Raw genomic sequence first — 27963 nt, 5'->3', positions numbered from 1 at the left:
GCCCGCTCCCATTCCGCCCCCCCCCCCCCGAAAAATATTTGTTTCCCTTCCTAATTAACTGCAATAAATAAATAAATTAAAAAACTGAGACGACAGTACAGTTTTACGCAATAAACAACAATATCTGTACTAGATAACTTCTTAAGCAAAATAAGGTTCCAACAAAATAAGGTTCACAGCTCCGTGTTCCGTGTAGTTATGATTTTGAAGTGGTTGGATAAACCCTGGTGTCTACTGAATCTATGATAGAGTAATTGTAGAACAGAAATTCCATTCGTGACCGATAACTAGTTGACTTTAATAAAGACGTTAATACAAGAGTAAAAGTGCAGGGACCACTGAAAGAGACCGGGAAAGAAACGGAATTAATAATAATAAATAATTTCTGGAACCACTTGCAACACAGTCGAATGAGCCAAGACAGACACTTGAATTCTATTTAACCGGTTGTTTCCCCCTTTTCCTTTACTTCCAGTACTGTGTAATGAACAAGTTCTTGGTGTACGTGTGTACTATCAGTGAACCGCTTGCTTCGCCCAGTTTAGGCTTATATTGCTGCCCCGATGGTTTCTCACCTCTGGTCGAGGAGTGTGCTTCTCCCCGTGTTACTGTTACATACGAGACCAGTGAATCCCTGTCTGGAGAATTGCTTAGTACGCGGATTCTCTGGGACACCATAATGCAGGTTTGTCTGATCCTTCGAATGCGAATGCGCAGACTTTGTTTGCTAGCGATAGTTTCGAGAAATACACGAGAAATCGAATAATCCGGGCAGTAAATGACGAGACCTGCAACTTTTTTTAATATAGACATTATTATTACATTAATGTACATTTCAAACTCGAACGTTTATAAATCTTCTTTTCCAATCTCTTTTAAGAGGGTTGCTATGTTAAACATTTTAAGTGTTAAACACGTAATGAATGAGCAATGTTAATACATATATTTGCAATACAACAATTGGCCACAAGGTGGTAGTATCTTCAAGCTTTCATTGCCACCAGATATCAGCGACATGAAAAGCATTCAACCACTATGCCAAGTGCTTATAAAAGAAATCAATAAAGCAGACTGCTGCCATCCATCTAGCAGCAAATATGTGTGTAAATTAAAATAAATAGCAGTGCACGAAGGCAATAATTGATTTGAATCTCGGAACCTCTGACCCTATCACACATGTTAGTGACCAAGGTGAATGATAATAAAAAAAATTCAAATGGGTTTAATTCATTCATCTCTTTTCCTTTTTGCCAACAAGTGTCAGGCCCCTCTGACCTCTGTCCTTTTGTACATCTGACCTATGCCTTTTGCACCTTTGACCTTTTATCTTTTATCTTTCTTTTAATTTTTCTTTTATACCAACAATTTGTGTTACACACTTTATTCAAAAGCACAAATGAATATTTTCTTCACCTTTGGAAAATACTGGCACTTTGGTCGATGTAATCTTAAAACAACTGACTGGTCCTGTTCCCTGATCTTATTCTCTGTTCCTTGGTCTCACCCATTACTGTGTCATAAGTTACCATTCTAATCTGGTCTTAAATACATACATTGCAATACTGAAAGCAGTATGTTTTTGTTGATCATTTTGAAGTGGCAGGGTTGTTCTTTACTCTCTCAGCGCCTGCTGTCATGCAGAACACAGACAGCTGCATCCAGGGGTCCCCAGCGATGTTCCTGCCTCTTCCTGCCTCCAGAACCCGGAAACGTCTACTCCCAGGGAGCAGGAACTGTCACCAGAAAGATAGAGAGTGAAAGAGAGATAGAGAGAGAGAGAGAGAGAGAGAGAGAAAGAGAAGCAGAAAGAGTGAAAGAGAGACAGAGAGAGACAGAGAGAAGCAGAGAGACAGAGAGAGAAAGAGAGAGACAGAGAGAAGCAGAGAGACAGAGAGAGACAGAGAGAAGCAGAGAGACAGAGAGACAGAGAGAGACAGAGAGAGACAGAGAGAGACAGAGAGAAGCAGAGAGACAGAGAGAAGCAGAGAGACAGAGAGAAACAGAGAGAAGCAGAGAGACAGAGAGAGACAGAGAGAAACAGAGAGAAGCAGAGAGACAGAGGCATGAAGAGAGTTACATAAAGTCAATGGTACTTCATTTAATCTGGAGTGTTTGAATGGCAGTCAAGCAGTGTGTCTGAACAAAAATCCTTTTAAAAGGTAAATGAGTCCTTCAGTACTCCCGTGTGGTATGATCAACGTTACTGGAGTGTTCACATCCACAGAGTGACCATGCTGGACAGTCTGGTTTATCCTGGTGTTATTGAGCACCCCTTTCTGCTCAGCTGTGACCTGTCGTCTCCGTGCTGCTGTAGGTGGTCTATCATCACATCTCCATGGTGATACTGATGCTCTTCCGGAGTGGAGGCAGCGTGGGGCTCCGCCCCCCTGGGAGCATGTCTAGGTTCCCTGTTTGCCGATGGCATCCAGAAGATGAACCCTGCCCTGCTTCTCAGACATGTCCTTTTCTTCAGTTTTACCTGCATCTGCTTTAGTGCAAAACTGTTTGTGTGTGGTGGCTGAGGTGTGGCAGGGATGACCAGTACCTGTGTGTGCGGGGGGGGGGGCTGACGTGTGTTTGGTGGCTAACGTGTGTGATGGCTCACGTGTGTCAGGGATGACCAGTACCTGTGTGTGTGTGCACGGTGCAGCACAGACCCTCGCCCCGCGCTGTCCTGTACACGGGAGACACACACACTCGACTCGCAGGGCTCACACGCTTCAGGATGGTGGACAGGGAATGAGCAGGCAGGTAGCGGGAAGAGGAGGAGGAGGAGGAGGAGGAAGACTGCCCCCCTTCTTCCCACCTCACCCAGTAGCCTTGAAGCCCCACCCCTTCACTCCAAGCCCTCCAATCAACTTTCACTGAGTCCAGTCCCACAGAGGTCAGCTGGAGGTCAGCCAGACCAGGCAGAACTAAAACAGAATATCAAAGTTTTAAATGTAACTGATACATCAGAAATGTTATTATATTATTTAAGTAAACCTGGTTAAGTAACCAAGAAGTCTAGGCATTTAGAGAAATAGATGTATTAATTGCCATGTAATATAAGACGAATAATAAATGTAATCCAGCACAGTGCTGTGGGTTATAAATGCTACCCTGTACCCTATTGGTACTGTGCCGCCTGGTGTCTCACTGTGGGGAAAGTGATTCACCAGCAAATCATCACTGATGACAGTGAACCTTAGAACAAGCGTTGAAGGAAAACAGTGAACGTAGTTCAGGTTGAACTACTAAACCTAATTCAGATTCATAAAGTAAAAGTCCTCAGGATTATGTTATTACTGCCAACGGTGGCTAATTTACATTTACATTTAGGGCATTTAGCAGACACTCTTATCCAGAGCGACTTACAAAGTGCTTTGCATCTGTTCACAGAATTCATCCTAGATAATAGCACAGATAGGCCAGAGTTCAAGATACCCTTGAACCAGACTATTACTAAACTACATTGTCAATGTCATTACCTAGTAATTAGCACATACTAGCGGGTAGCATTAATTATTGAAACCAGCTGGGTTATGCAGACCCATGGCAGAACTGTTACTTTTTAAGCTGAACTTAAACATCCAAACTCAGCAATAACTATAACACTAACCCTGTATATCCACCCTAACAATAACTATAACACTAACCCTGTATATGCACCCTAACAATAACTATAACACTAACCCTGTATATCCACCCTAACAATAACTATAACACTAACCCTGTATATGCACCCTAACAATAACTATAACACTAACCCTGTATATCCACCCTAACAATAACTATAACATTAACCCTGTATTTCCACCCTAACAATAACTATAACACTAACCCTGTATATCCACCCTAACAATAACTATAACGGTTAACTCTTCAAAACTCTTCCTACTCCTCTACACCTTTCAATTCTCTCACCCTCCTGTGTGCAGGCTCTGACAGACATCGCCCTCTCCTGGCCGGAGGCGTGCACAGCAATGACTGTGATAAGGTAGTGTGTATCGGGCTGTAGCTGTGTGAGCAAGGTGTTGTTCTCTCGCCCGGTTAGGATCACCGTCCGTACGTCCCCATGTGGGATGGGTCCGTACTCCACCCGGTACTGGTGCACCTGAGCGAGCAGTGGACCCCAGCTCACATGCACCTGGTCTGGACCGGACTCAGATACACTCACTGTGGTGGGAGTCAAAACATCTGCACAATGAAGTGGAGGAGAAGGGAGTTATGAGTCAGCAACTGATGGTGATCATCCACCAAAGAGGAATTCCTTCTGTGTGTTTAGTTCTCGTTACTGGGACCATGATCATTGCCTCTGTGGACCTCCCTAAATCACTTCACTAATCCCTCCACATTATCTGTCTGTCTAGCTGAAGTGAAGGAAGAGTTTGGTTAAGACTCTAAAGAATGGTGTGAGAGAGAGAGTTATGCTCCGAAAGAGTTGTGACTCTTTCCATAATAAACCATAACTCTCCCTCAGTCCTCTCAAATGCTCAGAGACGTCGGTTACTGAAAGAACTTCATAATAGTAGCAGGGGCGTAGCAGCAAATTCTGGGCCCTGTACACTCTCAATGTCAGTGGGCCCTTATAAATGCCAGTAAACAAGGCACATGAACAAAGTAGCCCCAACTCCCTACTGGGGCTCTGGGTAGTCAGGTCCACTATCATGCCCATGAATAGTAACAATATTAATATTAGTAATAATAATATTAATTTACATTTTAAATGAAGGGTCATAAGAGAAACATTGTAAAAGCAAGGATAATGGACAAACAAGTGTACATTAAAATATGTATGTGCTGCTATCATGCATTAAATTAAATGTGCATGCAAGTATTTTACTATGTCTAAGTTATATCTAATATCTTTGTCTATCAGACTCTCTCTCTCTCTCTCTCTCTCTCTCTCTCTCTCTCTCTCTCTCTCCTCTCTCTCTCACCAGGCAGTGTTCTGAAGTTGGCAGTGAGTCCTGTGATGGCTCCCTGCTCTGTGTGTGGTATGAGCCAGGTTCTGTAGGCTGTGTTGGGCTGGAGGTCTGGGAGTTGTGCCCAGGTGTGTTCCCCCGGCAGGCTGAGCGTTCGGATCCTCCCCTGCTCCATCCCCGGGCCGCTGGCCAACATGTCAGGACCATACCGGAGCTCATATCGTCCGAGACCACCAATCAGAAGAGGCCTCCACTGCAGTATGGCACTGTGGGAAGTGACATCTCGCACCTGTAGATGCTCAGCACGGATCAGCTCTGAGTTGTAGAAATAAGAAATGAAACACATTAAAATGACACTTGTCCAAAAGTGCGAGTGGTGGCTAACAGGAGCTGCTAGCTCATCATCATCATCAGTCTGACCTCACTGACATACACATTTGCAGTGTGGTGCTAAGTGCTATCCAATAATGTCCATTCATCACTGTTAGCAACATTAGAAGATTCTTATGAAGAATGCCTTTAATAACGTTAAAAAAATAATAAATAAAATGACATGAATGAAATAATGAAATAATAGTCATCAAATATTAATCTGGTCCATTCTGGATCCACCTGTGTGAGCGTAGCAGCGGGTTCGGCACTATCAGTGGAGAGTGGCCAGACTCTTTCAGACTGTTCCAGATTCTCTCCTTCTCTCTGATCAAAGGGAATGTCGGAATAACGCACCACTTTTGTCATTGACTGAGACAGGTCTGCATCCTCAGAGAAGCTGTACCCACAATGCAAAGCATGTGTTTTATCATGGCGTGGCTGAACTGATTTAACCTTCTGTGACCCACAGCTTTGTTTGAATGGCACTACAGCTGGATGACAGGAGCCTGTTTGGCTGTGGTGCTGGAGCTTATTCAGGTTACTGCACCAATTGGTCTGCTGCAGTGGCGCAAAAAGGGGTATGCAGCGTATGCGACACATAGGGGCGCTGCACTAGAGGGGGCGCCAAATCGATGAGATATAACTTAATTTGTGTCCATCTTACATTCTCCAGAATACAGTGTTTGAACTGCTGTATTGATGTTTGTAAACCGAGCTAATATTAGACACTGTGTAATGTAAACACCAGTCAGTATTGGGTAATTGAGTTTTTGCTACTTATAGAATATTGTGGTTAACACCAGTGACACAAAATAAAAACAAGTCAAGAACATATTTCTTTCTTTCTTGAATAATCTGTTTTAAGTGACTTTGATCTTGCGGTTTTAAATGTTCTACAAACAGAAACAAAAACAAACATTCAACAAAAACAAAACAAGCTTCACTGAGGTTGGTTAAGATCCAGAATTCCAGATGGATCCACATTAAGCCCCTTATTATCCTCCTGACCCATCACTCTTCTAAGGAGCACCCTTCATCTTGATGGGACTCAAGATAAAGGGTTAGAACGCTCTCTCTCACCTATAATGGCTTCTCTCAGATCCTCAGTGATGATGGAGATGTCTTCAGCATCAACAAAGTGGAGGTGTGCCTCGATGGGTGGAGTCACAGCCTTGCGGAGCACCTGGTAACCACTATGCCCCATTGAAACAGCCAGTACAGACACACCCTCTTGATGCAGAGCTGCTATTGGTCTATCAACATTCCCTAGCTCCACCCCATCAGTGAGCCACAGCAGGACCCTGGGAGGAGCTTCATGCCCAGGTGGTGTCTCTAGCAGCCTCTGAGCCAATAGCAGTGCTCCCTCATTGTTTGTTTCCCCATGGAGCTGTCGTGTTCCCAGCAGTGCCCCCTGCAGGGCCTGCTGGGTATTGTAGGTGTCAAAACCAAATTCCACTTTTGGCTTCGTGTGGACTTGCACAAGCCCCACCCTCACTTGGCCACGCCCGAGCAGGAAGGGGTGGAGCAAGTCCACCAGGAAATGCAGCAGGTTGGAGAACTCATAGGAGGACACACTACCAGAAGAATCCAGTAGAATCAAGATATCTCCCTCGCAACAGTCCAACACTGCAGGAGACGAGGAGAGAGGAGGAGAGAGAAAAGAAACAAACAATAGAACAATCCTTTTAAAGCAACATCTAAACTACAACAACAACAACAAAAAAAAAACAAAATGTTGACGCAAACTTATCTCCACAGTCTCTTTTAATCAGAAATTGTGAACTTCACCTTAGAGTCTCATCATTTCTTGGGCTTTTTGTTTACTGAAACTGAAAAATCTTCAGCAGACAAGCAATTACACAGTGGGTGATGGATTCTACCATGCACACAGTCAGTGATCTGCTGGCTTTAATAATTACTGACAGCAGGTGCCTATAGTTCAGCAGTCTGGATTATTCACGTTGTGTTGGAGCCCATTTGAGCCATGATTACAGATTATGAAGCTTTCAGCAGAGGGAATCTGCTACTGATTTACTGATTAACTCAAAGAGAAACAGAGAAAGATTGTCAGCAGGGGGCAGAGAGAAAGAGAGAGAGAGAAGCTGGAGAGAGAGTGATTAGAAACCAGAAAAGTAGCATCACTCAAATCTCCTAAAGCAAACACACACAGCTCAAACAAACTCAAATGTCTGTGGTAGCAGAGTGGATGCTGCCTGAATATTCGCTTGAAACTCCATCATTATATCATTGTAATCTGATCTGTTGCACCCCCTCTGGTGTTACTAGAGTATAGATGACTACAGTATAGAAGATTAGAGTATAGACGACTATGGTATAGATGACTACAGTTTAAAGGGTTAGAGTATAGATGACTAAAGTATAGAGGATTAGAGTATAGATGACTACAGCATAGAGGATTAGAGTATAGAGGATTAGAGACAACTATGGTATAGATGACTACAGTATAAATGATTAGAATATAGATGACTAGAGGATTAGTGTATAGATGACTACAGTATAGAGGATTAGATTATAGATGACTACATTATAGATGACTATAGAGGATTAGAGTATAGATGACTACAGTATAGAGGATTAGAGTATAGATGACACACTGCACACTGTGAGCTAAGGTTGTGCATTAGATTAGCATTCAACTGAGACTGACCATACTGGGACGTCTCAGGAACGTCCACCTGCTGAATCAGCCATTACATCATGAGTTCAAGCTTCACCATGCAGACATCAGAGATGATCAGACAGCAGCAGACACGTCTGGACACACACACATTGCCACTGATACCTCAGGCAGGCACGTGGCCTGCATGTTGAATATTACATCACTCCTTCTATCTGCCCCTCTCTTTCTCCATTTTTTATACATCATACACACATACACACACACACTGGGCCTGCTTCCACAATGGCCTGAAGTGATAATTTTTTTATAGATTGGATAAAAATGGGACTGTGTGGAGGGATAAGGACAGAGAGAGAGAGGAGGGAGAGGGTGGTAGGAGAGAGAGAAGGAGAGGAGAGGGTGGAATGAGAGAGAGAAGGGAGGAGGAGAGGGTGGAAGGAGAGAGAGGAGGAGAGGAGAGGGTGGTAGGAGAGAGGAGGAGAGGAGAGGGTGGAATGAGAGAGAGGAGGGAGGAGGAGAGGGTGGAAGGAGAGAGAGGAGGAGAGGAGAGGGTGGTAGGAGAGAGAGAAGGGAGGAGGAGAGGGTGGAATGAGAGAGAGGAGGAGAGGAGAGGGTGGTAGGAGAGAGAGGAGGAGAGGAGAGGGTGGAATGAGAGAGAGGAGGAGAGGAGAGGGTGGTAGGAGAGAGAGAAGGGAGGAGGAGAGGGTGGTAGGAGAGAGAGGAGGAGAGGAGAGGGTGGAATGAGAGAGAGAAGGGAGGAGGAGAGGGTGGTAGGAGAGAGGAGGAGAGGAGAGGGTGGTAGGAGAGAGAGAAGGGAGGAGGAGAGGGTGGTAGGAGAGAGAGGAGGAGAGGAGAGGGTGGAATGAGAGAGAGAAGGGAGGAGGAGAGGGTGGTAGGAGAGAGAGGTAGAGAAGAGAGGGTGGAAGGAGAGAGAGAAGGGAGGAGGAGAGGGTGGTAGGAGAGAGAGGAGGAGAGGAGAGGGTGGAAGGAGAGAGAGAAGGGAGGAGGAGAGGGTGGTAGGAGAGAGAGGTAGAGAACTATAATTATATGAAGCTCCCTCAGTCTCTGCTCCTGGGAATAATACCAACCAAAAGAAAAGGGGAGATTACAAAGCAGCTTCAGTAAAAGCCTCATCATTTAAAATGAATAGTGAAAAACACATGGGGCTACAGAACGAGGGAGGGATGGAGAGAGAGAGAGAGAGAGAGAGAGAGAGAGAGAGAGAGAGAGAGAGAGAGAGAGAGAGAGAGAGAGAGGGGATTAACAAAACACTTAGAATGTTGTGACATTGCCTCTTAACGTTGAACGTATTTGTGCATGTGTGTGTGTGAATATACTTGTGTGTATATATCTAAAGATGCTATGTGACATGTTTTCCAATTCTGATTCTGTGGTGCATGGGCAGACACACTTCTAAAATCAATCAGGTCATATATGGCTGTCAGATCTGTGCTGTATTCTTCACATCTGTAACTGAGCTGGGTTTTCCTGTAGCTTTTAGCATGATAGAAGTTCTGTTGTCTCTCGAAGAATGAGACGGTTTAACTACTGCAGCTAGCGCAGCCGTGACTGCTGTCGTTATTTATGTCTCTCTGAGCGCAAACCTGAGGAGCCTGCAGTCTCTCTCTGTCTGTCTTTCTGTACAGCCCTCTGGGTCTGATCAAACACACACGCGCCTCAGTCCATTTATGGCTGGTGAGGCTACAGGTGATTGCTCATTTTTGGGGTGGTTGTGAAGGATGGGACGTCTGTTAGAGCTCCTGATATCCTGGATATGTAGATGAATACTAACGCTCTCACCCCCACCTGATTTGCAGGTATATTTGTGTGTGTGTGTGTGTGTGTGTGTGTAGCTGTATGTGTTTCTAGATGGTAAAGGTGACAGGCCTGCCTGCTCTGAGCACTGGTTATGGTAGGCTATATGTTGTGACTTAAAATTTGTTGATTTTACATCTTTAAATCTCTTACACCCCTTAAACGTGAGAGACACATTGTTGTAACTGCCCCCACATTCCCCTTAAGAGCCATCAGATCGTTTACAGGTGGCAGGCACGATTACAGAGCTCCGACCACGGAAGGCAAATCTGAATAGACGAATATCCGTGCTCTCGTGGGCGATACTGAACGCGCAATTACACAGGAATGTCACGTTTACATTCTCTCAAGCAGAACATTGTTATCTCATTACCACGCGACACGAGCAGCTACCGAATAAATGTCAATAATTTATATTCCCAGATCAAAACAGATTGTCAGACAAAACACGCAAACGCAAATTAAAAGTATTGTTTCTATAATGCGTTGCCTAGGGCACTTCCGTTCTTCATAAACAAGCCAAAGTCAGACAGACAAAAATGCCACAGACTGGAGACAAAGTTACACCTTAACTCTGAATTTATGCTCATCTAAACATTCTCCCAACAGAACAAGTCAAAGCTCACGGGATCACGCTGTTAATCATTACAAATCGTCTTTTTTGAAGTCAGTGTGTTTTAATGTCCACGCAAGGAGCGGCGTGTATGACTGAATCCCACCTCGTGCTTCCCGCCACTGACTTACCTGGTCCAGGTGCGGTATTCTGCGGGCAGGTCGACTGCAAACACGCACTCAAAACCACCAAGCATGCAGCTCCCAGACACTTCATTGTAAAACACGCACAAATAAAATACTGTGCCTCAGCAGGACAGAACTAAGTATCCTACAGAACGAACTAAATGTCCATTACACACTTGTCACTTATCCAACGTCCACCCCACGCATTCTTCTGAGGCCGATAGACTTTTGGGGAAAGACTTCTTTTTAATGTTTTTGTCTTACGTTTGGTACCGAGCGACACAGTCCAATTCGGGAAGAAGCTGCAAAACTTTTACGTATCCATCAGTGCGTTCCCCAGCTTCACCTGAGATCCCTCTCGAAAACCTGTAACTGATTAATCTCTGAGCTATTATGCACTTTTCAAAATGTTAACATACTGCGTATCGCACACAACACCCCAGGCTGCTGTAATCACAATGCAGTAATTAGGTAACTGTTTTTGCAGTTAATTTTCTCTTCTTTCCCGTAAGCGCGAGGAACCTGTTATCGCGGCGGATCCGCGCGACTGCTGCCCCGCGCCACTCCCTTCCCTGCTTCCCACCCATTGCTTCCTTAAGTCTGTCAGTTTACGTTAAAATTGCGGGTCAGAAGTTAAAGAGTTAAAAAACTTAAAGAGTTTTAAAGAGCTCCTTTAAGGGTTAGTATAAAGAACAATTACATTTCTGCGTTTCAAGCGCAGTTACACACTAAAGGAATAAAACTATAGCCTATGTGACAGACTAATATATTTGGCTTTCCACTGTGCTGTATCATGGAGGTCAGCGGTGCGTGACTCCCTCAGCCGCTCACATTCCGTGGCATGATGCAGTCTGATCGCTAGGATAAGGACACCTGCGCTTCCACATATGATTATTCAGTGTGCGGCCATTCAAAACAAATTCAGCACAAACAGGACCTATAAATAATCCCAAACATGTTTTGGTTATTTATTTAATTTTTGCAATTCCTTGAATTTCTCTGCTTTAGTTGTATATAAAAATGTACAATGTAGTTTTTTTTACAATGTCTTTTTACAATACTAAAAGATGAGATGTGAGAAAGAATAAAGATCAATTTTCACAGCATATGATGGTATATGAATGCAAACTGATCTTAGATGTATCCTCTGTATTTGCACTGGTCTCAAACACACCCTAAGTGTATTTAACATTGTGTTTAACTCCAGTGAATGTATTGAGATTAATTGTATGAGAAGTCTTCCTGCTGGGGTTTATAGTGTAACCTGGTAATCCCTCCTTCATAATGAAACAACCAGCCCGTGACTCCAAAGTTCTCCAAGCTAAGCTGCTATGATTAAGAACAGGGCCAAATGGTATTGCTTAATGTCTCAAAGAGCAGAACTTGGCTGAGAAGGAACACCCCCCCCCAACACATACACACACACACACACACACACACACACACACACACACACACACATACACAAACACACCACGCGCACACACACACACACACACACACACACACACACACACACACACACACACACACACACACACACACACACACACACACAACTTTATGTTTTACTTTGAGGCAAAGTGTGTCATGCCCAGGCAAGAAATACAAATGTCAAACAGCAAATGCAAAAGGCTGAATACAGGAGCTCAGGGCAGAGTGTGCCATGTTCATCTGTCCAACGACTGCATTACGTGAGAGTAATGTTTCCCAGCAAGACACAACATGGCTGAGAGAGAGAGAGAGAGAGAGAGAGAGAGAGAGAGAGAGAGAGAGATGAGAGAGAGAGAGAGAGAGAGAAAGTTAATCTGCTAGTCAGAGTGGTGTGTTAGCATGCTGGTGACATCAGTCTGCACTGATGTTAGGTGTTTATGTGGCTGGCCTGGACTCCAGCAAACTGGGAGAGAGAGAGCAGAGACTGTTCCTGCACACCTCGGACCACCAGCTCAGCGGGGGTGAAAACCACAGGGTCCCAGGTGAAGAAAAAGCACTGACAGGTGGAGAAGAACAAGATTCAGACTTTCACTATCACTGACTATCAGGCAGCAAATGAAAGCAAGGTGTTTGTTTTTGGGTTAAAGTTATCCAGCTCACTTAATCATAGAGCACACCGGTCACTGCTCATCACCCTGTGCAGGACTGTGTGGTGCCACACTGAGGCTGAGGAGGTAGAACAGCTGCCATGACACCTTTATGGAGTCTAGAGTTGAATAGGTTTAGTGTTGAATAGTGTTAGTGTTGAATAGTGTTAGTGTTGAATAGGTTTAGTGTTGAATAGTGTTAGTGTTGAATAGGTTTAGTGTTGAATAGGTTTAGTGTTGAATAGTGTTAGTGTTGAATAGGTTTAGTGTTGAATAGTGTTAGTGTTGAATAGTGTTAGTGTTGAATAGGTTTAGTGTTGAATAGTGTTAGTGTTGAATAGGTTTAGTGTTGAATAGGTTTAGTGTTGAATAGTGTTAGTGTTGAATAGGTTTAGTGTTGAATAGTGTTAGTGTTGAATAGGTTTAGTGTTGAATAGTGTTAGTGTTGAATAGGTTTAGTGTTGAATAGGTTTAGTGTTGAATAGTGTTAGTGTTGAATAGTGTTAGTGTTGAATAGGTTTAGTGTTGAATAGTGTTAGTGTTGAATAGGTTTAGTGTTGAATAGTGTTAGTGTTGAATAGGTTTAGTGTTGAATAGGTTTAGTGTTGAATAGGTTTAGTGTTGAATAGTGTTAGTGTTGAATAGGGGTTAGTGCTACTCCTTGTCACTGTAAGACCTCCATAGACTTATGATAACTCAACTCCATCTGCTCCCAACCGTGCTGACCCCCACGCACGCACACACACACACACACACACACACACACACACACACACACACACACACACACACACACACACACACACACACACACACACACACACACACACACGCACACACACACACACACACACACACACACACAATAACCTGGAGCTGCTTTCTTGGTTTGGAGTGGAGAGAGTGCTCCAGGTACCTCCCAGGTAGCGTTGGACAACAGGGACAAATGCTGGAAATTAGGGGTTATTACTGGAGACGTGCAGTTAAGAGGGGTCAGTGTTGAAATTTATGTGACTAATGAGGTTAGTATTGGAGAATTGGGGTAAGTATAAGTTTATGGTTTTAGTGTTGGAGAATTGGCATTAATGTTAGAAAAAAGGGACTAGTGTTGAATCTTAAAGGGTTAGTGTTGAATCTTAAAGGGTTAGTGTTCTTTTCCACTACACAGTTGTGTTTTGTTTGCTTTATTGTATTTGATTCTAATCATCAGAAACCTTCATGAGCTGAAATAGTTGAGTTAGAGGAGATTTCTCTGCTCAGGGTAGAGTTGGGAACGTCATGGTTAAAGCCCAGACCTGTAGATAACGCCTCAGTGTGGCTGAAGTACACGGAGCGTGGGGATTATAATCTGATTACTGATTCAGCAGGGAGATGTGTTGGTGGTTTATTTGTCAGTGCTGCTCAGTAGGAAAACGCTGATAGGCCACAGAAAGACAGAACCAGAAAGCAAAACACCAAAAAGAAAGGAGAAAACAAGCTGTGACGCTTAGAGACGTACCAGGAGACGGGTGAGCTCTCTCTGTCTGCCTGTGGGACTTTATAGCATTTTATTAAGAACTGCAGTAAACCCTTTGTACGCTGCGGTGTTTTATGTGGTGCAGTGTTTTGTGTGGTGCAGTGTTAACTCATGCTCCAGGTCAGTCCAGGTCAGTTGAGGCCTGGAGGCATTTTCTTGAAAATGAACATAATAGCATTGTTAATGCAGGGGAGATTTTGCATCCTTTTATGATAGACTTGTTCAGACATGTGTGAGTGTGTGTGTGTCAGTGGTTCATTCTGTGTATATTTGTGTGTGTGTGTGTGTGTGTGTCTGTGTGTGCATGTCTGTGTGTGTGTGTGTGTTTTTCATGTTTGTGGTGATTGTGGATGCACTGCAGTGTTTCCTCTTTGTTTTCTGTTTCTCTATATGTCATCCATACTATTCTCAGTACTATAAAAATACTGAGTGGAAAAGAAAGCACAGAGAGAGTAGGAGAGAGAGAAAATGAAGGAAATGTAGCTGACACTTCTGTGATCATAGTTGAAACACTTTTGTGATCATTGTTGAAACACTTCTGTGATCATAGTTGAAACACTTTTGTGATCATTGTTGAAACACTTCTGTGATCATTGGTCAGTGCTCTTACTGGGCCTGCAGTGAGTGGTTTGGTCTGGCTGCTGAAAGAGGTTCAGGATTCATGAGTTTCAGGATTTTGGAGGCTCAGGATTCAGGAGGTTCAGGATTTTGGAAGGCAGCAGTGGCCTGGACGTGGACAGACTGAGTCAGAGCAGACACAAAGCTCTCACTGACATGAACACAAGCACAAATTCAGAACAGGCTAAATGTCAAGAGAGTGATATTCTTCAAGCGAGCCAGCCGCCACTACACACACACGTCTTTCACTAGCTGAGAAACAACAGCGCCACTGTTGACAACATAAAAAAAAATCAACAACCCAAAAGTTGTAGCCCTCTCTGCTACTCCTAATGCTCATTGGTTGATTCTTACTAATGAGCTCCACCCAGAGGAGGAAGAACTGTCCTGTTCAGTCTGGGCTCCTCTCAAGGTTTTTTCCCTCCAGGGAGATTGTCCTTGCTGTTATCACCCTTGTCCTGCTTACTATGGATGTGGAGTGTGTTTGTGAAGCAGCTCTGGCTATTAACAATGAAGTGAAACAGAGCCAGAGCTCTCTCTGTGTGTGTGTGTGTGTATGTGTGTGTGTGTGTGTGTGTGTGTGTGTGTGTGTGTGTGTGTGTGTGTGTGTGTGTGTGTGTGTGTGTGTGAGGGGAGCAGGATCAAATGAGCTGAATGAGAGCGCAAATGTTCTTTATGTTGTGGCTGTGTTCTTGTTTTTGTGGTCATTGGCTTGGCTCACTAAGATTACTAATATAGATAAACTGCTGATTGCCATAGGAAGCCATCTAATGGTCATAAGCCATGAATATAAGATGTATAAGATTTGGGTATGGTTATTAATGTTATTATGATTACGTGTCTTTCCCTTGGTGGAGGAGCTTTAAGACCTTTAAGAGTTACAGCAGTAAGACATACAGACAGAGAGAGGGAGACTATGAGAGAGAAACGTGTTCTATCTGACGTAATCTGGCCTTGCAGTCGGCCAGCAGCAGTGGGAAATCACTGGAAATAGTAAGTGAGGATAGAGGAATTCTCCACAGAGGAGGAACGGCATCTTTGTCATTCTTCGCCTTCTGTTTCAGCAGAAGGAGAGAAAGAGGGAGAAGGGGGCGGGGAGAGGCGACTTAGATCATCAGGTTGAATGATTTGAGTTCACATTCCTCTGTCAAAGATTTCAGTCATCAGATGCACTGAGAGCATAAGTGTGTATGTGCGTGTGTGTGTGTGTGTGTGCGTGTGTGTGCGTGTGCGTGTGTGTGTGTGTGTGTGTGTGTGTGTGACATGGGGAGATACAACGAGGCATGTTGAATCTTGTTCACACTGTGCCTCACAAGCAGCCCCTTGTCTGAGATGCCCTGTCACCCTATCTCCTCTGTGATGGACGGCACAGCCAGCAGGGACACGTGGTGAAGAACTGATGAGACTACAGGTGTAGTGAGAGGACAGTACTGGGAGAAGGAGAGAGAGAGAGAGAAGTCAAGCTGATTGAGTAAAAACTGCTAACTGCTATCATTTTGACAACCCCCCCCCCCCCCCCAAATCAAACACACACACCCACACCCACTCACAAATCCACGCACACTCATACAGATATGCATGCATGCACACAAACACACCCACACACACACACACACACACACACACACACACACACACACACACACACACACAATCTTCTCTCAGGTACTATCTCTCAGGTGTGTGTCACAAAGGCCATCCTGTGGGCTGGACATCCTCAACCACGACATCCAGAGCACTTCCTGTTTTCTTCCTGTGTTCCTAACCCACAGAAACATGGAGGACTTCATGGAGGCCTTGGTAATTAGCATTTGAGTCTGGAAGGTTAGTTCTCAAACAGGCTAGCACTCAAACAGAGAAGGCGCTACGATGATCAGTGGAAGAATGCTCCTTCATAATGCCACCCATAAAGGACACGCCCTCATTCACCATGTGACCCCGCCCCCTCATAATGGAACAGCAGGGCACTGTCCTTCCTGCTTATTTCTGATTGGAGGAGGAGGTGGACAGAGTCGTGATCCAGTGAAACCAGCGGACCTCAGCATGTCATACAGCTGAAGACGCCCATCACCTTTAAGGTGGCTTGGCATCACTTCACAACCAGACAAACCCAGAACACATCAAAACTGTGATAGATTAACAAAGAAATATGCTCTCTGGCCCACCTTCTCTACAGTGTTTGTTTATAAGGAACACATTTGATTCAGAGAATATAAAACATACATAATGTTATTTGTCAGTTAGGAACTACACCCACGGTTACTGACTATCTAATACCTGCTGGCTGGGTGGTCCCGGGTGCCAGACCACTCTCAGCTCAGCAGTGACACTCACATGTGTGGAAACACCTGCTGGGTCGGCCACACTCACAGTAAAGGTGCCTGTGGAGCTTGTGTGTTCCAGGCACCAATGCCTCAGCCTGCTTGTGAGGGTGTGAGCAACGGTCGTCCCCCAGCCTGACAGACTAATGCTGGCGTAAAGGGCACCAACAGCTATACTTACGCTTCAGAGCCTTCGTCACTGGACTGAGCTCCGCTGTGAGTGTGCGCAGGTCGGGCAAGTGTGGGGGTGGGTGGTAGAGAGAGGGTGGATGTTAGGTGGTCTGGAAAAAGCTCTTTGGTATCTAACAGTGAAGACTGCTGAGTGAGACGGAGAGAGAGGGAGAGAAATGGGGGGGGGGGGGGGGGGACAGAGAGAGAGAGAGAGGGAGGAAAAGAAAAGAGGAGAAAAAAAATTGTTACCATAGTGTCTTCTTCCAGTTAACTGAACTAACCGTTGTTACAGTCACTCTTCATTCTTCAGAGTGGTACTCTATGATTCAGTGTGCTGCAATATGATTCAGTATAGTTCTCCATGATTTCATATGGAGAGTCAGTGTGCTGTTGTGTTTGAGTGTTCATTTGTTTGTGGATCAGGGCCCCGTATAAACCACCCTCTGTGTGTTCACTGTTGTCATAGAAAAACTCCATATTCCATCTCTTAAATCCCAGAAACATCATGCTTATGACATGCTTTCCAAGTCTATGGGATTTTCACCAGAACAACCCTGTGTCTTAGACTGAATAACTGACAAACTCCTCATCTTTAATAGGTAAACAAGAGTAAATAAAAATATTTGATTATTTTGTAACTAAATAACAAACAAAAATGAGAACCAGTAAATAATTATGACTCATACTGATGTTCTCATTGTGTAGTAGGTTTAAACCCACATTCAGTCTTGGTGTCTTGAGTGCACTGGTACCTGCACTAATACCAGCACTACTACCTGCACTAGTACCGGCACTAATACCAGCACTAATACCAGCACTAGTACCGGCACTAATACCAGCACTAATACCAGCACTACTACCTGCACTAGTACCGGCACTAATACCAGCACTAGTACCGGCACTAGTACCGGCACTAATACCAGCACTAATACCAGCACTACTACCTGCACTAGTACCGGCACTAATACCAGCACTAGTACCGGCACTAATACCAGCACTAATACCAGCACTAGTACCGGCACTAATACCAGCACTAATACCTGCTGTAATACCAGCACTAGTACCGGCACTAATACCAGCACTAATACCAGCACTAGTACCGGCACTAATACCAGCACTAATATCAGCACTAGTACCGGCACTAATACCAGCACTAATACCAGCACTAGTACCTGCACTAATACCAGCACTACTACCTGCACTAGTACCGGCACTAATACCAGCACTAATACCAGCACTAGTACCTGCACTAGTATCTGCTCTAATACCAGCACTAGTACCTGCTCTAGTACCTGCTCTAATACCAGCACTAGTACCTGCACTAGTACCTGCTCTAATACCAGCACTAGTACCTGCACTAGTACCAGCACTAGTACCTGCTCTAGTACCTGCTCTAATACCAGCACTAGTACCTGCTCTAATACCAGCACTAGTACCTGCGCTAGTACCTGCACTAGTACCTGCTCTAGTACCAGCACTAGTAGCTGCACTCAGCCCCGTCGACAGGGGGGGACAACCGGGTCTGTTGTCCCGGGCCCCAGGGCCAGGGGGGCCCATCAAAGAGCCCAGCAATTTATTTTTTTATTTAAAGTCTATAATTTTTAATATAATCTTGAAATCTTTCATTAATATAAAATTCTGTACTAAAAACAAGCTCAATGGCTAAAATATATATGTTTTTTACCTATCTGCATATTTTCCATTAAGTGCATACACCCCCGCCTCCCACTGAAAAATGGTTTGATCCTGTAGCCGTCTGGTACCCGCCCAACAGCGGGAAATACAGTGGTGGATAGTTAAAGTAAACAGAAATCTTACTTTTGTACTTGAAAATGCTTGAAATTGTAACTACTTCATTTCACAACAAGTAGCTGTCTGACTGACCAGGGGCACATGAAACTTTCTTGTCCAGGGCCCCAGCAAGACTGTCAACGGGCCTGCCTGCACTACTACCTGTACTAGTACCTGCTCTAATACCAGCACTAGTACTTGCTCTAATACCAGCACTAGTACCTGCTCTAATACCAGCACTAGTACCTGCTCTAATACCAGCACTAGTACCTGCACTAGTACCTGCTCTAATACCAGCACTAGTACTGGCACTTCTACCTGCACTAGTACCTGCTCTAATACCAGCACTAGTACCTGCACTAGTACCTGCTCTAATACCAGCACTAGTACCTGCTCTAATACCTGCACTAGTACCTGCACTACTACCTGCACTAGTACCTGCTCTAATACCAGCACTAGTACCTGCATTAGTACCTGCTCTAATACCTGCATTAGTACCTGCTCTAATACCAGCACTAGTACCTGCTCTAATACCCGCACTAGTACCTGCTCTAGTACCTGCACTAGTACCTGCACTAGTACATGCTACCTGCTCTAGTACCTGCTCTAAAACCTGCACTAATACCTTCTCTAGTACTTATGCATTATTAAAACCACCGTGTCCCAACAATTGCAGATCAGAAGTGTGCAGAAGTTTACATGGACTGTGCTACTGGCCCTGTGCCAACAACCCCAGAATGCACCACTGTGTCCTTGGTGTGGGAGGGGTTTGATATGGACCCACACACAGTGTGGATCACTGTGTTGAGTGCTGCTTCAGTCTGGCATAACTCAGTCTGGCATAACTCTGGGTTGTGTGTGTTAGCAGAGATGCATGTGCCCACAGCAAGCTCCCCCACACTGCCCACTGCACACAGGCCTTGATTTTCCTGGGCCCCATCTTATATTTCCCTCCCTTTTCCAACACATATGCACCAGCAAAAACCTGCACTAGCTAAAGACCCAGTGAAAGCTGCCTGTAACGCACCACCTGCACCAGTGCTGTCTAGATGAGCTGCTCTCATTTCTGTCCTTTCCCAATCGCTTCACACCTGCTTGAGGCCTTTCTTCAGCCACGGTGGATGACTTCCCTCCCATCGGCCTTATCATCTTTCAGCTCTTATCTCCCCTGCTCTCCAGATGGCATCTCACTCAGTTGATGCCCAAGTTCTGTAGGTCCAAACTACTTGCTATGTTGTGACATACCTCGTTCACCTCGCAAGTGAAATCTGAACACCTTTATGGGCTGAAGCACTACAGCACTAGCTGCTCCCACGAGGCGTCCGAGGGCCCCAGTTTCAGCTCCACAGACGCAGGAATGCAGGAGATCAGATTTGCAATTGGTTCTCTCACTGGCTTTGGCTGTGTGGGTTCAGAGAGGAACAAGTGTTGACAGGGAATGAATAGAGGGCTTTAGGAGCAACATAGCATTTAAAAACAACAGTCAGCAGGCAGCAAGTTTTACAAACACAATCACACAAGCATGCACACACAAGCATGCACACACACACACACACACACTGGGATCACATCGTCTGCATTACTCTATCCACCATTTAAATAACACAAAGACCCTGACAGTTGTGTGACTGTGACTGTGACTGTGTGTGTGTGTGTGTGTGTGTGTGTGTGTGTGTGTGTGTGTGTGTGTGTGTGTGTGTGTGTGTGTGTCTTTAATGATATTCACCACTGTTGATGGGCGCATGATTGTCACTTGGGCGATCTAATTCTCTGTTCTTTGGTCTGGAGATGTCCAGGTGGCTTTGTGATCATTCATGTGGGTAAAGAGGGTTCTTATAAACAGTCATAGAAGCAGTTGGCTAAGCGATCTTGGAGAGTCCTTATATGGGTCATTTTCATTTGCTTCCCCAGAGCACAGCAAGGTCACCCCAGAGCTCGATCTAGTTTCTTAAAAGGAGTTCCACCTGGTCTCAAACACGAAAAAAATAAAGTATAGGCATGTATTTAAATCCACAGAGAAATCATTTTCAAACTAACAAACACAAGGTTTTCCCCAAAGTGCATTATGCTGCCTGTCAACTAGGCAGTCACATGGCCAAAAAGCAGGAAGAGGAATAAAATGAGGACAACCCCCCTATCTCTGTTTAAAGAGTGTCTGTGGTCTCTCAGTGGACCTGCCTGCTCGCACTCAGCAAATAGTTTAGCTGGCTAACAGACTGTCACTAACGCCCCTTAGAGTGTTTAGGCTTCAATAACCTCTACTTGTATCCTGCTGTTTTTCTCTCTTCTCTATCTAGACATGCTCAGTGAGGCTCTGTGGACTGGACTACACATGCAGAGGCACAAAATAACAAATTACAATAATGTGATTCCTTTGTTCTTTAATGAAGTAATGCAACACATTACACTTTAACATCTTTTAATATGATTTTAATTATTATCTTACGATAATTAAAGATTGGTGCTAGTGCCACTTCTGCCATCACAGCTCCCATAGCCCTGAGCGCCATGTGCTGCTATTTCCTTTGATTGACCTGCGTATTTCCACTGTGGCCTATCTCGTTGTTGTTTCTGGATGGAGATTTCTCGTTGTTGTCTCAAGGTTTTGTTTCGTGTTCTTGGTTTGGTTGAGCGTTCAGGTTCCGTGTGTCTCTTATTATGGACATCACTCATCGTCATGACTTTACATGTCACAATTTTACAGAAGTAATGAGTAAAGTAATTCCATTACAATTTTACAGAAGTAATGAGTACTGTCATTACTTTAGACAGAGCCTTTAGACTTCAGACAGACACACACAGGGACTGATAATGTTGGATCGGAGAGACGAACAGAGAACGCTGGTATATGACACTTTGCTCACAAGCATGATGAGAGCTGAGGAGGACACACGGATGTCTGCTGGGGCGTTGGGTTTCTGAGGCCTAAAAAATAGAAAATTGAACAAAACAGAGTGAAAATAAGAGCCGTGTGTGGCTGGCAGGGGTGTTCATGGCTCAGACAACGCAGAGAGAGCAGGTCCTCAAGTGCTCTTACAGGCAGAAGCGAGTACAGTGGTAGACATGGTAAGTACAACAATAACAGTCATTTTGTGAGGTGGTAAATTGGTCACAAAAGCGACAAAGGAAATCTGGAAGCATTACTGGAAAAGGGAAAGGAGAGGAGGGAAGTGAAAATGAGAGAGTGACAGGAGTGAGGTCAGGGACAGGCAGCCAGTGTCTCACATCTTCCTCTTGGCTTCTTTGGGCTTCAACCCCCCCACCCCCCTCTCTCTCTCTTAATCTCTAGCTTTCTTTCACCACATTTATTTTCTGTAAGAGAAGGAATCATTTCACTACAGCTAATATGTCCAAATGAAGTTCTGAAACATTAAAGGATTTCTCACATTCATCCCCTGCGTTTGCTTCTATCAATTAGACAGGTCTGGATATTAGACCCCATAGTGCTGACCTATCTGGTTATGTGCAATCAGACACCACTCAACATCCCTGTCTGCCTTCCACTGCATGGAACGAATCAGTACAGTTAGGAAGACTGCAAGTTGTCATGGTTATTTCTGAATCTCACAGACCTAATATGGGGTGCCAGATGTGAAAAGTGTGTTAATTGGTTTAGCTGCATTTTTAAACATTTAACTAAATTTCCACTAATTTAGACAGAAGAAACAGTGTTAATGTTCACAAGTTTTATTAAAAAAAGTATATATGATAAATATAAATGCTAAACACAAGTATTAAATGTAAATTACATATTTCAAAAGTAAAGTCGGAACTGGTATAGATTCAACAAGGTACTGGAAACATTCCTCAGAGAGTCTGGTCCATATTGACATGACAGCATCATGAAGTTGCTGCAGATTTGTTGGCTGTAGATCCATGATGTGACACTCCTGTTCCACCACATCCCAAAGGTGCTCTATTGGACTGAGATCTGGTGACTGTGGACACCATTTGGGTACAATGAACTCCATTGTCATGTTCAAGAAATCAGTCTGAGATTATTCGGGCTTTATGACATGGCATGTTATCCTGCTGGATGTAGCCATCAGAAGATGGGTACACTGTGGTCATAAAGGGATGGACATGGCCAGCAACAATACTCTGGTAGGCTGTGGCATTGACACAACACTCAATTGGTACTAATGGGCCCAAAGTGTGCCAGGAATATATCCCCCACACCATTGCATCACCAAAACCAGCCTGAACTGTTGAGAAAGGCAGGATGGATCCATGCTTTCATGTTGTTGCAAAATTCTGACCCTACTATCTGAATGTCGCAGCAGAAATCAAGACTCATCAGACCAGGCAACGTTTTTCCAATCTTCTATTGTCCAATTTTGGTGAGCCTGTGTGAATTGTAGCCTCAGTTTCCTGTTCTTAGCTGACAGGAGTGGCACCCGGTGTGATCTTCTACTGCTGTAGCCCATCTGCCTCAAGGTTCGACATGTTGTGTATTCAGAGATGTTCTTCTGCATGCCTCGGTTGTAATGACAGGTTATTTGAGTTACTGTTGCCGTTCTATCAGCTTGAACCAGTCTGGCCATTCTCCTCTGACCTCTGGCATCAACAAGACATTTGCGTCCACAGAACTGGCGCTCACTGGATATTTTCTCCTTTTTTTGACCATTCTCAGTAAACCCTAGAGATGGTTGTGTGTGAAAATCCCAGTAGATCAGCAGTTTCTGAAATACTCAGACCAGCCCATCTGGCACCAACAACCATGCCACATTCAAAATAACATAAATCACCTTTCTACCCCATTCTGATGCTGTTTGAACTTGAGAGATCTTCTTGGCCATGTCTACATGCCTAAATGCATCAAGTTGCTGGCATTTGGGTTAATGAGCAGTTGGACAGGTGTACCTAATAAAGCGGCTGTTGAGTGTATACACACACACACACACACACACACACACACACACACATACTGTATAGTCATTATGTCTTAGTTTTCATAGATTGAAAGACACTCAAAGACAAGCTGATCCTGAGCACCTGGTGAAACTCTAGGAGCAGATGGTAGCAAGACACTATCAATTTAGTGTTAGAGTCATTACAAAGCCCTTCCATATCACTGGCTCATATGGGTCCTTGTATAGCATGACAGTTTATTACATTTTACACTTTATTACATTACGATGGCCAGCTAATAACATTATGTCTGAACCTTCTAAGGTGTTGAAAGTGAAACCCTCCTGTACCTGTGGGATGTGCTTAGCTGCAGTGGGTGGGCTGTCCTGTAGAACAGTACCAACCTGACACAAACACTCATATCAGTCATCAGCATGTGTTCATCAGCAAATTCAGTGTTTACGGCTGTGACGTGTAAATCACCTGCAATTCACTCAAAATCTACTCTGGGCAAATTTTCACTACATGATCAAACTAATTCAGGATTTTAAAAACATTTTTATAATATATTTCTTTCTCCTGGTAGAATTTTGAACAATCATCATATATATGATATTTTGTACACCAGCGTGGAGTTTGGATGTGATTTCCTATCAGTGCTGAACAGCACTGAACTGAACTAAACCGAACTGAACTGGTAGCAGGAATCGCCTGCTGTGTTAACCCCCACACCATAGTAACAAGAATACGGCTGGTTGGAATGTTCAGTTGTGTAAAGGTGTATACACACACTGTGTAAAAGTTAGTAAACATTACTAATCTTCCTCAAAAGGTCTAGAGAAGCAGTATTTACATTACTTTCCTGCAAAAACATGGCTGATCTCTGTTGCTCCCATCCAATATTACAGCCTTCCTCTACTGCTGTGGTGTAGGATGACACACTTCTGCGGAGCAACAGTGCTGTTACGTGTTCTTCATCTCTTTAACTGCTGTGCTCAGACTCCTACTGATGGTTTATGTATCATACACAAGCGTTGGCATCTTGCCCAGTGTCTGTTCTTTATGTACTATCATACACAAGTGCTGGCATTTCGCCCGCTGTCTGTCCTCTTGCACAGGACACTTCTGATCGATGGGGGAGCTCACAGGCGAACTGGAATAACTGCCTCTCGTTAGGCAGCAGCCACAGAGCGCTGCAGTGGGCCGAGGGGACCGCACCCATTCACACAACACCAGACTTCAGCATCCCAGAGAACAGCCGCAAAATGCTTTTTCTTATGCAGATTACACAGTAATGTATTCCTGCCCTTCAGGCTTCTGCAACAACTCAAAACGCCTTAATGGATCTCACATTGATGTTTAATGAGGAAGAAACGACTGTGTTCTGTCATGTCTTCGAGGATTGATGTGGATTCAGATGTTGGTTAGAAACGGGACCAGCATGGAGTTTTTTTTTTGCCATCCTCCAAACATTTCAGTGTCAGCTGTCGGCTTTGCCTGCATCTATAGAAAAGCCCTTGTTTATTCCCTCTTTCTCCCACTGTTGAGAAAGCTCAGACCCTTCTTCCAAAACCAAACCATAGAACTGAACAGCAATGTTCATAAAGGCTTCACGCTGAGAATGTTCGCACCCCTACGCTTGGGTCTCTGTTCAGGTTCCTGTCTGGTCCAGTCTGCTGGTTCCTGTGCTGTCTCTGTTTCTGCATGAGCTTCCAGCACCAGGCCAAAGACATGGAGATTTGGTTAATTGGTTCTCCTACTGACCAGTCCTGACCAGTCCTGACCAGTTCTGACCAGTTCTGACCAGTCCTGACGAGTGTGAATGACTGTGTAAGAGTGTGTTATCGCTGGTGCCTTCCCTAGTAAAGTTGTGTGTGTTAATGATTAAGAGCACTGTGTGTGATTGGCTGGATCTAAAAGTTGTGTATGTTAATTCTAATGTGACCTTGGATTCCTTGAAAAGTGCTATATAAATTTAACTTCATGCATAATTCTGACTTTAATTTGGTGTAGGTAATTACGTCCACTAAATCCTATAATTGTGTAAAGAGTTTTACTGCTGATCACATCTGAACACACACACACACACACATACACACACACACACACACACACACACACACACACACACACACACACACACACACACACACACACACATACACACATACACCATAAAGAAGGAGTAAAGAAGGAGCCCAACACATCCTGCAGAATGTGAATCAAAAACTCAAGACTTTTATGTGCGTACAATGGAAATATAATCAAGACTGACCATCTCTCTTGCCATCTCTTTCTCTCTTCCTCCTTTCTTTCATCTCCCTCTCCATTCTTCCTCCTCTCTATCTCCTCCTCTTTGTACACACACACACACACACACACACACACACACACACACACACACACACACACACACACACACACACACACACACACACACACACACACACACACACCATAAAGCAGGATCTATTGCCAGAACAGCAGGCAGCAGCATTAATCTGATTTTTACAAGGTGAACAGAGAAACATTTGTGGTCACACACAGGAAGGCAGACACATAAAAAGACAGAGAGACAGGTTGACTGAAAGACAGGTAGGCAGAGAGACAGGTAGGCAGTCAACCTGCATGGTATTTTCTCTTCTGTTGTCATTGCTGTCTGAGACACAGATGGCACAACTGCTGAGTCTTCATCATCAGCAGAACCACTGCTGGAAACATCAGCACCATCGTGGTGGAGAACCAGGGAACCATTTATGCTAAAATGAAAGTTACAGATAGAGAGGACAATCTAGGGGTGTGGGGATACAACAGAGAGACAGACAAAAAGAGAGACAGAAAGACAGACAGAGAAATTTAGAGAGAGACAAAGAGCAAGAGAGACAAAAAAAACCCAGGCATCAAGGAGAAGGTGTACTCCAGAGAAAGACTAAGAATGCTGTTGGACAAGAGGTATTGGAATGTCTTCGTTGATGTGTTATGTTGATTTCAACTCATGACCAACTCAAAGCTCTGTTGAACAGAACCAGAGAAAAACAGAACAGAAACAGAGCTTCAGCAGGAAGAGCATTGCTCAGTCCCCACGGTCCCCACGGCCTCCATGGGCCCCACGGTCCTTACGGCCTCCATGGTCTCCATGGTCTCCTTGGTCCTTTGTTTCTTTTAGTGAGCCTTGAATGGCTTCTGGAAAATGTGTTTTGTAAATAAAGTCTGAGTGGAACATTGTGCCAAGGTCATATGTGAGGGTAAGTTTAGCAGACCCAGTAAGTCATCGAGGTTCTTAGACACTACAGTGAGAGAGCTTTTAAAGTCATGTGGATTGAGAGATGTTGAGTGTAGGTTATATAGAGAGAAAGGGGATACTTCTAGAATCTGTAGTGCTTGGATTCTAGAAGTCTGGTTTAAAATCCTTTACCAGCTGGGTAGTGCAGTATTGAAAGTCAGTGTGCAGTGTAAAGCCATGTCTCACACCCACTGTGCTGAGAGCTGTTTGAAATGGTCTGTTATGCAGGGACCTATTCTTTAATAGTGCGGCACACACACACACTCACACACACACACCTTGTGCCCTGTCATCTGTGATAGGGTTGTGTAACCTGCTGAGTGTGGAGGTGTAGTGTACCCTTCTGTGTGTGGTATTGTTGGGTAATCTAATATGTGTCATAATATAAGGTATGTTGTGTGTGGTAGGGTTGGGTAATCTTATGATGTGTGGAACCTGTTGTCTGTGGCATAGCTGGGACTGATGTTAGGGTTTTGTCCTGCTTTACTGACATTTGTGTCTTCTCTCAGAGGTTGATTACCTGAGTATGAAGGAAAGAGAGAAAGAGTGAGAGAGAATGTGTGTCTGTGTGTGTGTGCCCAGCAATATGAAAGCATAGGTCCACATCCAAAATCTATTACTTTATTATTAAACCTCTCTTTTCCTCCCTCTCCTCCCCTCCCCTCTCCCCTCTCTCCTCCCCATCTTCTCTGCTCTCCTCTCTCTCTCTCTCTCTCTCTCTCTCTGCTGTGAGGTTTTAAAATAACAATCTCATTACCAGACTCCTGGGTCATTCCCAGTCTGGTGGATCTCCCAGTCTCCATGTATGTGTAAAGCTCTCACGCTCCAGAATTCCACATCAAAGAAGCTCTGATCCGG

General features: G+C 44.3%; 2 protein-coding genes across 2 annotated transcripts; one reads left to right on the top strand and one right to left on the bottom strand.

Annotated features, from left to right (window-relative positions):
• Positions 1-766: 766 nt before the first annotated feature.
• Positions 767-11047, bottom strand: LOC143511875 (von Willebrand factor A domain-containing protein 1-like). Its single transcript, XM_077001571.1, has 6 exons — positions 10480-11047; positions 6360-6905; positions 4923-5222; positions 3907-4179; positions 2628-2915; positions 767-1733 (listed from the first exon to the last, which is right to left on the bottom strand). Exons 1-6 carry the CDS (start codon positions 10562-10564, stop codon positions 1714-1716), a joined length of 1512 nt encoding a protein of 503 aa, XP_076857686.1. The 5' UTR covers positions 10565-11047; the 3' UTR covers positions 767-1713.
• A 5417-nt stretch (positions 11048-16464) lies between these two features.
• LOC143509502 (uncharacterized) lies at positions 16465-20170 on the top strand. The gene is made up of 3 exons (XM_076998623.1): positions 16465-16488; positions 17907-18612; positions 20151-20170. Exons 1-3 carry the CDS (start codon positions 16465-16467, stop codon positions 20168-20170), a joined length of 750 nt encoding a protein of 249 aa, XP_076854738.1.
• The last annotated feature ends 7793 nt before the right edge of the window (positions 20171-27963 follow it).

Source organism: Brachyhypopomus gauderio, chromosome 1, assembly GCF_052324685.1.
Source record: "Brachyhypopomus gauderio isolate BG-103 chromosome 1, BGAUD_0.2, whole genome shotgun sequence".
Classification (NCBI taxonomy): Eukaryota; Metazoa; Chordata; class Actinopteri; order Gymnotiformes; family Hypopomidae; genus Brachyhypopomus; species Brachyhypopomus gauderio.
Note: the sequence above shows the minus strand (reverse complement) of the source record. Positions and strands in the feature narration are given on the sequence as shown.

What these genes read in the sequence shown, in the direction of transcription:
- LOC143509502 (XM_076998623.1), top strand. Translation starts at nt 16,465, where the DNA reads ATGGAGGACTTCATGGAGGCCTTG. An exon ending in AGGACTTCATGGAGGCCTTG is followed by an intron (nt 16,489 to 17,906) that starts GTAATTAGCATT and finishes ACCCACATTCAG; the next exon opens with TCTTGGTGTCTTGAGTGCAC. An exon ending in CTGCTCTAATACCAGCACTA is followed by an intron (nt 18,613 to 20,150) that starts GTACCTGCGCTA and finishes CCTGCTCTCCAG; the next exon opens with ATGGCATCTCACTCAGTTGA.
- LOC143511875 (XM_077001571.1), bottom strand. Translation starts at nt 10,564, where the DNA reads ATGAAGTGTCTGGGAGCTGCATGCTTGGTGGTTTTGAGTGCGTGTTTG. An exon ending in CAGAGCCTGCACACAGGAGG is followed by an intron (nt 2,916 to 3,906) that starts GTGAGAGAATTG and finishes ATTCTGTTTTAG; the next exon opens with TTCTGCCTGGTCTGGCTGAC. An exon ending in CACCGTGCACACACACACAG is followed by an intron (nt 1,734 to 2,627) that starts GTACTGGTCATC and finishes TTCTGGTGACAG; the next exon opens with TTCCTGCTCCCTGGGAGTAG.